This window comes from Homalodisca vitripennis, chromosome 3 (genome assembly GCF_021130785.1).
Source record: "Homalodisca vitripennis isolate AUS2020 chromosome 3, UT_GWSS_2.1, whole genome shotgun sequence".
In the NCBI taxonomy this organism is placed as follows: domain Eukaryota; kingdom Metazoa; phylum Arthropoda; class Insecta; order Hemiptera; family Cicadellidae; genus Homalodisca; species Homalodisca vitripennis.
The window spans coordinates 192,052,981-192,069,690 of record NC_060209.1 but is presented as its reverse complement, the minus strand read 5'-3'; the positions used below and the strand labels follow the sequence as shown (position 1 = coordinate 192,069,690).

The 16,710-nt window shown below is 36.5% G+C and overlaps 1 protein-coding gene across 1 annotated transcript; it reads left to right on the top strand.

The window, feature by feature from the left end:
- The first annotated feature begins 6,066 nt into the window (after positions 1–6,066).
- Positions 6,067–14,095, top strand: LOC124358778. Its single transcript, XM_046811074.1, has 2 exons — positions 6,067–6,572; positions 13,178–14,095. The coding sequence occupies exons 1-2, from the start codon at positions 6,246–6,248 to the stop codon at positions 13,583–13,585; spliced, it is 735 nt and encodes a 244-aa protein (XP_046667030.1). The 5' UTR covers positions 6,067–6,245; the 3' UTR covers positions 13,586–14,095.
- The last annotated feature ends 2,615 nt before the right edge of the window (positions 14,096–16,710 follow it).

Here is a 16,710-nt window from a genome sequence, read left to right as displayed (position 1 = left end):
TTTATGTATTAAGTTACAGAATACATTGGGGTCTACCGATGGAAGTGCTACTCCATGTATAATAATATAATGATGTTACGGCATTTGAATTTTTGCTTTAATATAAGGCATGAATTTTTTAATCCCTCAAAAAATTTGGGTGTACTTGGAGCTTGCAGGACCTTCTCTGATTAAAAAAACGTTACTTCAGTTTATGTGATATCTAATACCTATATACAATTCCTCCGTTTTAGACCTTATTTAAGAAATGAGTACTAATTCAGTCCTCTTATCATTGTGACTAATGATTTTTTATCCTATGCTTTTCATATTCTTAAATTGTGCTTTTAGGATTTCACACCTGAAGAAGGAGAGCAGATATCAGCCGAAAGTACTCTCTTTTTGACAAAACGATGAAAAAGGGAGCATGTTTATGTGTCAATAGTTCGGTACACAAAAATCTCTTACACCAGCTGTTATATTACGTTACCAACGAGTGTTGGATGGCCAACATATTAAGGCGGGATTAACAGTTCCGCTGTTGACATGCACGCTTATTATCCAGCGACTGTCTTAGAGCAGAGGGAACGGAATTTGCGTTGTGTGAATGAAGGAAACATCGGAACTCTACCGAAAAATTCCACTAGAGGACAAATCGGCCGTTCTTTTTAGTTTAGGCCAGGGGTTTCATATTTTTTTTTTTTCTTTTTTTTTTTTTATTTCATTGTTTTTTTTTTTTTTTTTTTTTATTTCGTTCTCTTCTTTTTTTTCTTTCTTTTGTTTTCAAATTTCAAGTTTTTTGTTTTCTTTTTTGTTTTTTTTTTTTTTTTTTTTCTTTTTTTTTTTTTCTTTTCTTTTTTCTTTTGTTTTCTTTCATGTTTTTTTTTTTTTCTTTGTATTTTTTTTTTTTTTTTTTAGTCTATTTTTTTTTTCTTTTTCTCAAATTTTCTTTTTTTTTCTTCATTTTTTTTCTCAATTTTGGTTAGTTTTGTTTTTGTCTTCTTTTTCTGTTCTTTTTTTTTTTTTTTTTTTTTTTTATTATTGTTTCATATTTCATTTTCTCATGTTTTTTTTTTGTTTGCGTTTTTTTTTTTTTTTCTTGTTTTGTTTTGATTTTGTTCTTGACTTTTTTGTTTTGTTTCTCTTTCATTTTTTTCTTTTTTATTGTTTTTTTTTTTTTTTTTTTTGGTTTTTTCAAAATGAAAGGACCATTTCCGGGTCTCTTTAACTTGATTGTGAACAATGAATGAACTGTTATTTAAGAATGTGACGATTTCGATTTTGCGTTGTATTCGACCAAAAATAATAATCTTTGGAAGAAAAATTAATCGATTTGTTATTCCATCTTCCATTTCGACATCCGCAGTAAGGGGTTAAATGACGGATCTTATTCAGTTCAGCAAAAAATATTCTATTCAGTACGGTGGACATTATCTTGGGTTCCAAAGCTCAAAAAACAATTTACACCCTCCCCCGCCTTAAAAAAGGGTTGTGCAGTTTTGTTTAAAAATTGTTCTACAAACGAACATTCGTACACATACCTTAGCTAAGGTAGCGAAGGGTTGATGCAGTACGAATTGGCTGAGTCAGCCCAGTTCACCTTCCGCTTACTTACCACACAGATAGTCATGTGCAGAAAACACGGTTGTTTTACTGTGATTTGGGATCGGGTCTGAAACACCGTAGTGCACCTGATGAGACAACGATAAGACTTCTTCATTTGGATTACGATTGCTTGAAGACCATAGTGTCTCTTGTGTCGAAACGATGTAAAGAGTTTGTTATGAGCTTCTGCGTCGCCGACTCTTGGATCTCTTTAGATGGACGCTGACTACAGACTCCAGAAGCCAAGTCTGTGACGGACGCTGACTACAGACTCCAGAAGCCAAGTCTGTGACGGATGCTGACTACAGACTCCAGAAGCCAAGTCTGTGACGGACGCTGACTACAGACTCCAGAAGCCAAATCTGTGACGGACGCTGACTACAGACTCCAGAAGCCAAGTCTGTGACGGACGCTGACTACAGACTCCAGAAGCCAAGTCTGTGACGGACGCTGACTACAGACTCCAGAAGCCATGTCTGTGACGGACGCTGACTACAGACTCCAGAAGCCATGTCTGTGACGGACGCTGACTACAGACTCCAGAAGCCAAGTCTGTGACGGACGCTGACTACAGACTCCAGAAGCCAAGTCTGTGACGGACGCTGACTACAGACTCCAGAAGCCAAGTCTGTGACGGACGCTGACTACAGACTCCAGAAGCCAAGTCTGTGACGGACGCTGACTACAGACTCCAGAAGCCAAGTCTGTGACGGACGCTGACTACAGACTCCAGAAGCCATGTCTGTGACGGACGCTGACTACAGACTCCAGAAGCCATGTCTGTGACGGACGCTGACTACAGACTCCAGAAGCCATGTCTGTGACGGACGCTGACTACAGACTCCAGAAGCCAAGTCTGTGACGGACGCTGACTACAGACTCCAGAAGCCATATTTGTGACGGACGCTGACTACAGACTCCAGAAGTCAAGTCTGTGACGGAAGGTGGAATGGAACTGAACATTCGTATTATAAAACATCGTCCTTTTTATGAAATGTGTGTTTTTTTAAATAAACTAGAAGTACTTTAAAATGAAATACATGAATTTTTAATAACTAAAATATGACAAAATTATTAGTGCGCACTTATAAGAGCAATAAACAGCCTCTAGCCCGGACGTAGTGGTGGATCCGCCACTAATTCTACTACTATCGTGAAAACTAAGTTGTGTTTTTACAATGCAAACTGGTTTCCCCTATGCGAAAGCTACATGGAAATGCACATCCAATCATTGCTAAATACACTACACGCAAGATTGCATAACTCTTGCCTTATCTGAACTTTGTTACTGTGATTTTATTTTCATGACGTTTGATTTTTAAAAAATGCTATCACTACTATCTATACGATAGTTTTGTTCCCGAAAAAGAATATCAGAAATAAACCTTAAAAGCTCTTATGAATATGTCCATTAGATGCGAATTAGTTAGAGTAGAGACTATTTCAACAGTTAGTCGGACGAGATTTCTGTTATCAAAACATACTGTATAGGATTTTCCATTATTACATTAAACAAAAATCTATTTGATATTCTTTGAAAGTAAAAAGATATGCATCAATTTAATTTAATATATGATTTTTCAGGAAATTTCAAATTTTGTCACATTATGTTTAGCACGAATGTTTATTTAGAGCATCATAAATTAAGAATTAGCTCTAAATAACTACCGGAATCATGTTGCGTTAAAATATATTTGTAAATTGTAACATACGAATTTTTTTTGAAAGAACAGAAGGATTCGAATAACCCAACGAGTGACTAGTTTTAGTGCAGTTTTAATTTACAATCACTCCTATAAAGTCGCGATTTAGAAAGTGACACGCCCAGACACGCATACGCACACGCACGGACTCTGGCAGAGAAAGCGAAGTTGTGCCCGCGTCATTTGCTTTGATATACGTCGCCGACCTGTGTAAAGACATCGGGTCTTTTGTGTTATGACGCGTGAGATATTACAGCTTTTACAAACCCAATTAGGTAGGAATCCTCACAATTTATTTACACTGGTTCTAAATGCAACGAGCTCGCCAGAAGTTCTTGGTTTGTTGGGTTTAATAATAGGATCCCCACAATTTATTTATATAATAATGAAATCCTCACAATTAATTTATACAGGATTGAAATGAATAAATCTCACCAGAAGATCGTGGTTTTTTTTGGTGTAATACTGGCATTTTGACAATTGATATAGGATGTAAATGCAGTCGAGCTCGTCAGAAGTTCGTGGTTTGTTGGGTGTAATAATGGAATCCTCTCAACTTATTTATACAGTAGCTAAAACAGTCGAACTCATCAGAAGTTCGTGGTATGTTGGGTGTAATAATGGAATCCTCAGAATTTATTTATATTGGATCTAAATGCAATCGAGCTCGCCAGAAGTTCGTGGTTTGTTGGGTTTAATAATAGGATCCCCACAATTTATTTATATAATAATGAAATCCTCACAATTAATTTATACAGGATTGAAATGAATAAATCTCACCAGAAGATCGTGGTTTTTTGGGTGTAATACTGGAATCCTGACATAGGATCTAAATGCAGTCGAGCTCGTCAGAAGTTCGTGGTTTGTTGGGTGTAATAATGGAATCCTCTCAACTTATTTACATAGGAGCCAAAGCAGTAGAACTTGTCAGAAGTTTAGGTTTTGTTGGGTGTAATAATGGAACCCTCTCAATTTATTTATACAGTAGCTAAAACAGTCGAACTCATCAGAAGTTCGTGGTATGTTGGGTGTAATAATGGAATCCTCAGAATTTATTTATATTGGATCTAAATGCAATCGAGCTCGCCAGAAGTTCGTGGTTTATTGGGTGTAATAATGGAATCCTCACAATTTATTTATATAGGATCTAAATGCAATCGAGCTCGCCAGAAGTTCGAGGTTTGTTGGGTGTAATAATGGAATCCTCACAATTTATTTATATAGGATCTAAATGCAATCGAGCTCGCCAGAAGTTCGAGGTTTGTTGGGTGTAATAATGGAATCCTCTGAATTTATTTATATAGGATCTAAATTCAGTCGAGCTCGCCAGAAGTTCGAGGTTTGTTGGGTGTAATAATGGAATCCTCTGAATTTATTTATATAGGATCTAAATTCAGTCGAGCTCGCCAGAAGTTCGAGGTTTGTTGGGTGTAATAATGGAATCCTCTGAATTTATTTATATAGGATCTAAATTCAGTCGAGCTCGCCAGAAGTTCGAGGTTTGTTGGGTGTAATAATGGAATCCTCTGAATTTATTTATATAGGATCTAAATTCAATCGAGCTCGCCAGAAGTTCGAGGTTTGTTGGGTGTAATAATGGAATCCTCACAATTTATTTATATAGGATCTAAATGCAGTCGAGCTCGCCAGAAGTTCGTGGTTTATTATTTGTTGGGTGTAAAAATGGAAGCACGCAGTTGAGGAATATGTACTCAGAAAGTTTAGTTTTAGTAGAGGTCGAAATGAGAGGGAAGCAAGAGGGTTACATTTTTGAAACTTTAATCGATTATCAGATCATATTTTCTTCTGAACTTATTTACCTTCTCTTAGATGAAACCTTCAGAAGCACAAGCAATAATAGTTGTAACGCCGCCAGACAACTGGAAGAATAGACTGAATGTCGCCTTTTAGTCGGCCTGTACATGACTATCTGACGCTGATTTCAAATTTATATACGTATCTGACGATTACTTGCAAGTGTGTCAATATGAACAAATATTATGTGGAAAATAATAATAATTTAATATTTTAAACCTTTTGATATCCCCATCAAAACTAGCGTGGCGTTCTTTAAGTGAAATTCCTCTACCGATTACAAGAAAGACTACGTTGCTGCTTATAAGGTGGAAATTACTCTCAGCTCCTACATTATTTTATGTTAATAACTTAAAAGGTACATTAGTTGAAACCTATCTGTCCAACAGACGAAAAATTCTTAATTGCTATTTTTAAATAAAAGTACACATTTTAATAAATTAGGTAAAATATATTTAAATTTATAAAACAGTAGGATTTAAATCTAAAATAAAAAATTAACCATGAAAAAGTAAAAATATTATAGTTTTAATTAAGATATAACATTACACTTTTAAATAATTTTTATTGGAAAACAACACAATGTTTTCATACACATAATTACGTGGAAATTATTGAAACTTGAAATAAAAATAGCAATATAGTTTATTGTTAAATTGTTGTTGCAATGATCCAACTTTATAAAATGTAACCGTAAGTAAATAAGAGCGTTAGGGTCATACACGTGTTTAAACTATAGTATTTCAACTCAGCAAGCTTTTGAATTTAGAACCATAACGAACCATTTATTCCGGAACACAATCTGACAGACACTACGTCCACCCCATTTCTGGTGCGGACTTCCGGAACGGAGCGCATAGAGCGTTCGGATAACGGTGCAATTGACAACGGTGCTAGTGAACATTCGGTTACGTTCGGCAAGGTTCGGCTCGTCGCGATCGCCAGCCAATACACGTTCGCTTCAGTCGCTGTAATGTCCTCCATTTTGTGCCGACCTTCGTTACGAACAGTTCCAGAACGTTCCCATCCATTCGCTTGTTTACAATTAACGTCGGTGTAACGTGTTTTCTAGTCGTTGGCTATGTAGTGTCCCGAGTTCTCAGTGAAGCGACTAAATCAGTGTTGTTTTTTTACGGAGCAGAAATGAAAGCGAGGTGGGCTGACGCCAAAGTGCTGATGTTGATAGAGGAGTACAGATCGCGGCCATGTTTGTGGAGTCCTTCCCATCCGGAGTACAAGCACTTGACTGTGAAGAACGAAGCGTGGAAAAGCCTTGCTGAAGTTTTCGACATCGACGTCGAGGACGTTAAGATGAAGATCATGTCTTTACTGGCTTCTCTGAGGAGAGAGCGAGCAAAAGAGAAAAACAGGACGAGAGCTGGAGAAGTCTACAGACCTCGGTGGTTCGCTTACAAGTCACTGGCCTTCCTCAGGGACAGATTCAACTCCAAGGACACAAGCAGTGCTAAGGTAATATGGTTTTTTTATATAAAACAGAATCTTATTTCAATTCTAGTAGGTCCTATGTTGATTTGGACATGGGAATATTTCAATGTCATATACAGGGTGATCGGTAAACCAATAATCCCTTACATGTACTTCACGCGTTTCTATGACATTGAACCATTTACTATGACCAATCGTAGGTGCCTAAAAACTAAAGATTCGGACTAATTTTTGTCTTAATGGTTTCAACACAAATTGTGTCCGCTATATAGTATTAAAACGGGCAATGTTGAACCTCTATACTGATAAGGCACTTTTGGCGTCTTTGCAAGGTGTATTAATAAAATTTATTATTAATAAAAACTATTAATAAAAAATATGGGTTTTGTACTTACCCCACCACGTTGCATACAATTTTATTCACAAGGAACGCTCTTTAATTTTATATCATAACAATAATTATTTATAACCATTTAGACAGTCTTCTAATTTGTAAAACAAATTTTATCGTTGAACTAAAATTTCAAGTTTAGCCCTTTGAAAAAAATGGTAAACATTGAAAATATAGTATTGTATGTAGAGTTTAATATATACAAAAATAGTTAAACGTACATTTATAAGAATTCCAAGTACAATTTATATACTTTTATTTGACGAAAGTAAAATTTGAAAATTACTAAATACCCACTTAGCTGCAAAAATGTGTGCAATTTCTTTCATAATTCGAAAAATAAATTATTATCATAAAACTTATTATTTATTCATTCAAACTTCAAGAATATGAGTTAGGCACAGGAATCGTAATAATTCTACTACATAAATTTGTAATTTTATTTTTACTGCTAAATCTGAAGTTTAACTTTTTAAATAAAACGATTACTATAAAACAATATAATTTCTCTAAAATAAATTCTAAATTTATTGAACACATAATATAAAGCTTGCTACATTTAAAGTGATTAAAATGTATGCATTTAAGTAGTTTGGATGTAATGTTTTATTTCAACCTAAATTATATATAAAATTATACAAATTTACATATTGCATACATTACATCGAAAATATAAAACAAACACTAAACTATCTGATTAAAATATGATATAATGTAGAGTTGAATTTAATATATATTTATTGTCATGCCACATATATAGAGACGTACGTAACTACACAGTTACACATACGTAGCTGTGCACTCTAATCAATTATCAAACACAAGAGGGATCGACTATCAATATAAAGTAACAATATGTTCTATGGTACATGAAATTACTGCCCTATATTATAAGAATTTACATATAATAACTGCAATGTATAAATAGAAATAGCCGTATAACAATAATAAAATATCTAACTTCAACAAATATGTAACTATAACACTACAGAAAAGATTTGCGTTCCTTCAGGATATACAGATGTTCATAAAAGTCAATAAGTTAAATTTAATTTTATATAATATATGACTGTATGAAAACAAAATGTACAAATTTATTCTATACATGCTATATTAAGACACACATTTGAAAACTAGGATTTCAGTACTAGGCCTGTAATTTTGACAGCAACGATATGGATGGAAAATGTTACAATAAATACTTTGATGTAGGGTTTCAAATAACTTCTAAAAAACTAGAACGTTACAAAAACTAATTTCACCTGACTGCTCTGGCCGTCCAGCCGTGACGCCGCCTTATTCAACAATCTATATTAAGGATGTATATTAGCGTATACGTGTATGAATTTATATGAAACCATTCAAGTAACATACACAACATACACAATTTACGACGATTGTAAAAATATTATAGCGTGGATTTATCACAAAACGTGTTCTCCATCTGCAGTATCGACTTGAGTTAGATCCTCTGGAAATTGTATCATCTTGAGTGAACATTGATGCCGCCACTTAGAAGTACGTAGCCGTCTGATTGTAAAAATATTATAGCGTGGATTTATCGCAAAACGTGGTCTCCATCTGCAGTATCGTCTTGAGTTAGATCCTCTGGAAATTGTATCATCTTGAGTGAACATTGATGCCGCCACTTAGAAGTACGTAGCCGTCTGATTGTAAAAATATTATAGTGTGAATGTATCGCAAAACTTGTTCCCCATCTGCAGTATCGTCTTGATATAGATCCTCTGAAATTGTATCTTCTTGAGTGAACATTGATGCCGCCACTTAGAAGTACGTAGCCGTCTGATTGTAAAAATATTATAGTGTGAATGTATCGCAAAACTTGTTCCCCATCTGCAGTATCGTCTTGAGATAGATCCTCTGGAAATTGTATCTTCTTGAGTAAACATTGATGCCGCCACTTAGAAGTACGTAGCCGTCTGATTGTAAAAATATTATAGTGTGAATGTATCGCAAAACTTGTTCCCCATCTGCAGTATCGTCTTGAGATAGATCCTCTGGAAATTGTATCTTCTTGAGTGAACATTGATGCCGCCACTTAGAAGTACGTAGCCGTCTGATTGTAAAAATATTATAGTGTGAATGTATCGCAAAACTTGTTCCCCATCTGCAGTATCGTCTTGAGATAGATCCTCTGGAAATTGTATCTTCTTGATTGAACATTGAGGCCGCCACTTAGAAGTACGTAGCCGTCTGATTGTAAAAATATTATAGTGTGAATGTATCGCAAAACTTGTTCCCCATCTGCAGTATCGACTTGAGTTAGATCCTCTGGAAATTGTATCATCTTGAGTGAACATTGATGCCGCCACTTAGAAGTACGTAGCCGTCTGATTGTAAAAATATTATAGTGTGAATGTATCGCAAAACTTGTTCCCCTTCTGCAGTATCGTCTTGATATAGATCCTCTGAAATTGTATCTTCTTGAGTGAACATTGATGCCGCCACTTAGAAGTACGTAGCCGTCTGATTGTAAAAATATTATAGTGTGAATGTATCGCAAAACTTGTTCCCCATCTGCAGTATCGTCTTGAGATAGATCCTCTGGAAATTGTATCTTCTTGAGTAAACATTGATGCCGCCACTTAGAAGTACGTAGCCGTCTGATTGTAAAAATATTATAGTGTGAATGTATCGCAAAACTTGTTCCCCATCTGCAGTATCGTCTTGAGATAGATCCTCTGGAAATTGTATCTTCTTGAGTGAACATTGATGCCGCCACTTAGAAGTACGTAGCCGTCTGATTGTAAAAATATTATAGCGTGAATGTATCGCAAAACTTGTTCCCCATCTGCAGTATCGTCTTGAGTTAGATCCTCTGGAAATTGTATCATCTTGAGTGAACATTGATGCCGCCACTTAGAAGTACGTAGCCGTCTGATTGTAAAAATATTATAGCGTGGATTTATCGCAAAACTTGTCCTCCATCTGCAGTATCGTCTTGAGTTAGATCCTCTGGAAATTGTATCATCTTGAGTGAACATTGATGCCGCCACTTAGAAGTACGTAGCCGTCTGATTGTAAAAATATTATAGCGTGGATTTATCGCAAAACGTGTTCTCCATCTGCAGTATCGTCTTGAGTTAGATCCTCTGGAAATTGTATCATCTTGAGTGAACATTGATGCCGCCACTTAGAAGTACGTAGCCGTCTGATTGTAAAAATATTATAGTGTGAATGTATCGCAAAACTTGTTCCCCATCTGCAGTATCGTCTTGAGTTAGATCCTCTGGAAATTGTATCTTCTTGAGTGAACATTGATGCCGCCACTTAGAAGTACGTAGCCGTCTGATTGTAAAAATATTATAGTGTGAATGTATCGCAAAACTTGTTCCCCATCTGCAGTATCGTCTTGAGATAGATCCTCTGGAAATTGTATCTTCTTGAGTGAACATTGATGCCGCCACTTAGAAGTACGTAGCCGTCTGATTGTAAAAATATTATAGTGTGAATGTATCGCAAAACTTGTTCCCCATCTGCAGTATCGTCTTGAGTTAGATCCTCTGGAAATTGTATCTTCTTGAGTGAACATTGATGCCGCCACTTAGAAGTACATAGTCGTCTGATTGTAAAAATATTATAGCGTGAATGTATCGCAAAACTTGTTCCCCATCTGCAGTATCGACTTGAGTTAGATCCTCTGGAAATTGTATCATCTTGAGTGAACATTGATGCCGCCACTTAGAAGTACGTAGCCGTCTGATTGTAAAAATATTATAGCGTGAATGTATCGCAAAACTTGTTCCCCATCTGCAGTATCGTCTTGAGATAGATCCTCTGGAAATTGTATCTTCTTGAGTGAACATTGATGCCGCCACTTAGAAGTACGTAGCCGTCTGATTGTAAAAATATTATAGTGTGAATGTATCGCAAAACTTGTTCCCCATCTGCAGTATCGTCTTGATATAGATCCTCTGGAAATTGTATCTTCTTGAGTGAACATTGATGCCGCCACTTAGAAGTACGTAGCCGTCTGATTGTAAAAATATTATAGTGTGAATGTATCGCAAAACTTGTTCCCCATCTGCAGTATCGTCTTGAGATAGATCCTCTGGAAATTGTATCTTCTTGAGTGAACATTGATGCCGCCACTTAGAAGTACGTAGCTGTCTGATTGTAAAAATATTATAGCGTGGATTTATCGCAAAACTTGTCCTCCATCTGCAGTATCGTCTTGAGTTAGATCCTCTGGAAATTGTATCATCTTGAGTGAACATTGATGCCGCCACTTAGAAGTACGTAGCCGTCTGATTGTAAAAATATTATAGCGTGGATTTATCGCAAAACGTGGTCTCCATCTGCAGTATCGTCTTGAGTTAGATCCTCTGGAAATTGTATCATCTTGAGTGAACATTGATGCCGCCACTTAGAAGTACGTAGCCGTCTGATTGTAAAAATATTATAGCGTGGATTTATCGCAAAACGTGGTCTCCATCTGCAGTATCGTCTTGAGTTAGATCCTCTGGAAATTGTATCATCTTGAGTGAACATTGATGCCGCCACTTATAAGTACGTAGCCGTCTGATTGTAAAAATATTATAGCGTGGATTTATCGCAAAACGTGGTCTCCATCTGCAGTATCGTCTTGAGTTAGATCCTCTGGAAATTGTATCATCTTGAGTGAACATTGATGCCGCCACTTAGAAGTACGTAGCCGTCTGATTGTAAAAATATTATAGCGTGGATTTATAGCAAAACGTATTCTCCATCTGCAGTATCGTCTTGAGTTAGATCCTCTGGAAATTGTATCATCGTGAGTGAACATTGATGCCGCCACTTAGAAGTACGTAGCCGTCTGATTGTAAAAATATTATAGCGTGGATTTATAGCAAAACGTGGTCTCCATCTGCAGTATCGTCTTGAGTTAGATCCTCTGGAAATTGTATCATCTTGAGTGAACATTGATGCCGCCACTTATAAGTACGTAGCCGTCTGATTGTAAAAATATTATAGCGTGGATTTATCGCAAAACGTGGTCTCCATCTGCAGTATTGTCTTGAGTTAGATCCTCTGGAAATTGTATCATCTTGAGTGAACATTGATGCCGCCACTCGTAGCCGTCTCTGGGACCCTGAATCCTCCCATCCTAAATTTCCGATGAAGTTGGCCTGTTGCCAAAGTATGGGCTTTTAATTTTATTTAATTTATTTATTTTATTTATAAACGGCGACGTCTCTACATACAAAACTGTACATGCAAATTCATACGTGCAGTTGATTATGTAAATTAGTGTCCATCAACAAAGCCAAGAAACAATCAATCAATAAATCAATATAAACTTAATATTATGAATAACAAATACTATATGTAACTAAGTAACACAATGTCTAATGTCCAGTAACATGATGTCTCCCAAATAACGTGTCAGATTGTCAGAAGCCTGCCATAAGTAACACAGTGTCTAATGTCCAGTAACATGATGTCTCCCAAATAACGTAGTGTCAGATTGTCATAAGTCTGCCATAAGTAACACAATGTCTAATGTCCAGTAACATGATGTCTCCCAAATAACGTGTCAGATTGTCATACGCCTGCCATAAGTAACACGATGTCCAATGTCCAATAACATGATGTCTCCCAAAAAACGTGTCAGATTGTCATACGCCTGCCATAAGTAACACGATGTCCAATGTCCAATAACATGATGTCTCCCAAATAACGTGTCAGATTGTCATAAGTCTGCCATAAGTAACACAATGTCTAATGTCCAATAACATGATGTCTCCCAAATAACGTGTCAGATTGTCATAAGTCTGCCATAAGTAACACAATGTCTAATGTCCAGTAACATGATGTCTCCCAAAAAAACGTGTCAAATTGTCAGAAGCCTGCCATAAGTAACACGATGTCCAATGTCCAATAACATGATGTCTCCCAAAAAACGTGTCAGACCAAACCATATTTCAGACCCGAGACCACAACGTTCTCCACTGAAACAATATAATACAGAAAGCAAACTATGCAAAACCATCCAAAAAGAACTGGAGGGAAACCAATTAAGGGTGAATGTGTGTGCTACATGACTACAACACACAACTGAGTTACAGAACTACTCTGCGCTGTTAACAACTTTACCCGGTGTGTATCACCAACACTGTGATGGATGTGTAACGCTAACATATACGTAATATAACATGACATACAGTATGCGCCCTCTACACCGTTCAGAGTAGAATACTCATGTAATAGTCGAGCTAATTCTGTATTTGTCCCTCAGGAAATAACGGAGAACCCTGAAGAAGAATTCATGGTAGAGAACTTGGACTCAGAGTCTCCTGGATGTGCCAATGTCGACGCCAACTCTCCCACTCCTCCACAAGACACGGTCGTCTGCAGAGAACCCTCTGGACCTCCCTCCGCTACTGCCAGGCGGCCGAGTGCTGCTGAACCCCAACATCCTTCCAAGACGAGGAAGTTGGACGTCGAACTCAATGGAGCTGACGATACCACTGAGGGCACAGGCACGGCGCCGAGACCGAAGACCACGACGGATATTTTTGCAGAGTACGTCGCGGCGAAGTTACGCGGATACCCGGAGTACACGAGGAATGTTGTTCAACACAAAATAAACAACATATTGTTCGAGGCTGACATGGGAACGTACGCCAAACCGGACAGCTCCTGAACCAACTGCTGTATTGTCTCATTGATGTTACATTTTTCCTATAGGCCACAAACTCGTATTTTCATTTTTGCCAGATTCACTCTTTATAAATTTAATTTAAGTAAATTTGCAGATAGTATAATTTGCTCAATATTGTGAGTTATAAAAAACGTTTGTAGTTATTCATCTAAGGTTAAAGGACAATGCTGTGTATTTAAGAACCATGTCAAACGATTTGTAATACTTCAATATTTAAAGTGTATTAAAATACTAATGTAAATACAAGTCAAACTTAAGTGATTAAATTAAAAATTATACCCTTAATAAGCAGTTCAAGGGATTTGATTTTAGCTATAGATTTTGTATTTCTAACTATGTTAAGTTTTGCTTTACCAAGCGTAATTGTATCGACTTCAACCGTTTTACTAGCTATATGACATCTTTTAAATTTTATGCTGTTCATTTTGTTAGCTAAACATTGTTTAGGTTGACTTGAAACATTTGTTATACAATAAAAAATACTGTGAAATATTTTCGTAAAAATAAATAACTCTTTTTCAGCCTATCTAAACAGTGTTATGACGAACTTGAACAGGAACAACAGCCTGAACAGGTAGGTTCTTAAACATCGTATCCGTCAAATAAGAAAAATAATTTAGCAGAGCTCTGAAACTCGAGCTGGAGTCCTCAAGGATGAAAGACATTAAAAGCTACCATGGTCTAGTTATAGTACTATGACTATCTCTTACATGGAAAGCGTATTTTAGTGATTTCCATAGCTTTTTGGGTGCGCTAAAACCGCGTTCATTTATTTCCACGGCCATCTCCACGTAGCCTTTGATAATACATCAGTCTATGAGAAGATATTGCATCTAATGTTAGGTTTTAAGTACTTTTTGTGCATCAAATGTCTTACACAGTATACACAAACACTTTCTGATTGTGTTTACCAGTTCAATTCCAATTTTATTCAGTAACAAAAATCTGTTGCCATTTATACATTGTGACTACGCAAGCCTTGCGGCGAACGAAAGAAATAGTAATTACAAGAAATTACAAACAAGTATTAAACTCTTGCTTGTTATGAGGAACAAACTCTAAAAATCGGAAAAAAATATCCAACATTTCAAATTGTAATCATAAAAATTAGGTAATTACCTTAATATTGTAATGATATTTAAAACTAAAAAAAAATGCGTGCTAATATATCAATGATGCAGCGTAACGTATAGGATATCATACTATTGTTTCCTACGGTATAGTCAATAGTGCTTTCCTAGTCAATAGTCAATAGTGCTTTCCTAGTCAATAGTCAATAGTGCTTTCCTAGTCAATAGTCAATAGTGCTTTCCTAGTCAATAGTCAATAGTGCTTTCCTAGTCAATAGTGCTTTCCTAGTCAATAGTCAATAGTGCTTTCCTAGTCAATAGTCAATAGTGCTTTCCTAGTCAATAGTCAATAGTGCTTTCCTAGTCAATAGTCAATAGTGCTTTCCTAGTCAATAGTCAATAGTGCTTTCCTAGTCATTAGTCAATAGTGCTTTCCTAGTCAATAGTCAATAGTGCTTTCCTAGTCAATAGTCAATAGTGCTTTCCTAGTCAATAGTCAATAGTGCTTTCCTAGTCAATAGTCAATAGTGCTTTCCTAGTCAATAGTCAAATAGTGCTTTCCTAGTCAATAGTCAAATAGTGCTTTCCTAGTCAATAGTCAATAGTGCTTTCCTAGTCAATAGTCAATAGTGCTTTCCTAGTCAATAGTCAATAGTGCTTTCCTAGTCAATAGTCAATAGTGCTTTCCTAGTCAATAGTCAATAGTGCTTTCCTAGTCAATAGTCAATAGTGCTTTCCTAGTCAATAGTCAAATAGTGCTTTCCTAGTCAATAGTCAATAGTGCTTTCCTAGTCAATAGTCAATAGTGCTTTCCTAGTCAATAGTGCTTTCCTAGTCAATAGTCAATAGTGCTTTCCTAGTCAATAGTCAATAGTGCTTTCCTAGTCAATAGTCAATAGGGCTTTCCTAGTCAATAGTGCTTTCCTAGTCAATAGTCAATAGTGCTTTCCTAGTCAATAGTCAAATAGTGCTTTCCTAGTCAATAGTCAAATAGTGCTTTCCTAGTCAATAGTCAAATAGTGCTTTCCTAGTCAATAGTCAAATAGTGCTTTCCTAGTCAATAGTCAAATAGTGCTAACCTAGTCAATAGTCAAATAGTGAATAATCAAATCTGTAGTGAAGCGACAATACAATTGTATAGCAAACGATATGTTACAGTAAGTGTTACTAAAATTTGTACTTCCGTTCCAGGATTCTCTCACACAGACATACATATTTTGTATTCGTTCAATTTCCATTCGTTCTTCGTAAATTATTCCCACTCCAATCCGGGGCCATTCTAATGGTCTATAGTCTCCCAGTTTATTGTCATATCTTGTCCACATTACAAAATGCGTAGGGGGGTACACAGCATTGGGGCATTTTTATATCATTTGGTAATCTGATGATCAAATGAACTCAGTCTGCGAGGGCAAGCGATGCTGAAGCGCCGTCCTGTGTTCGCAGACCGGTAGTCCCCCTCACTCAGTCTGATACGAGTGTCTCGACCATTGGCCAATGTACATTTTGTCATACAATGCGTCCAGGATATTGAGTCTTGGCAGAGTCAACAGCTGCACAGTTTTTAAAGTTAGCCTGCACGACTCTCTGTACTTCAACTTTGCAATCACGCGGATTGGTTGTTTCTGCAATTTAAACACTCTCAGGCGTAAACACCCCACAACACCAGTCCGTAAGTGAGTTGGGATAAATCAAGTCATAATAAGCTGTCTTCAGAACTTAGGTAGGACAGTATTTGACTAAGGACCTCAAAACTTGGAATACCTGAGGATAATTTTGGAACAGACGTGGTCTACACATGAGCGTTCCATCTCAAAACTCAATCTAAGTGAATTCCATGAAGTTTTGTAAGTTACCTTCATCTAGTAAATCTCCATTGGATAAGACACAAATATTCGAGCACTGTCTCAACGACAAGGCTGACGATCAGCGACACTGATTTTTAAATGAATCATGTTCGGACTATTCGATCTGAAAAATATTTTAGATTGAATAACAAATACTAGAGTAGTTTTTTAACGGGATGAAGTTAATCAG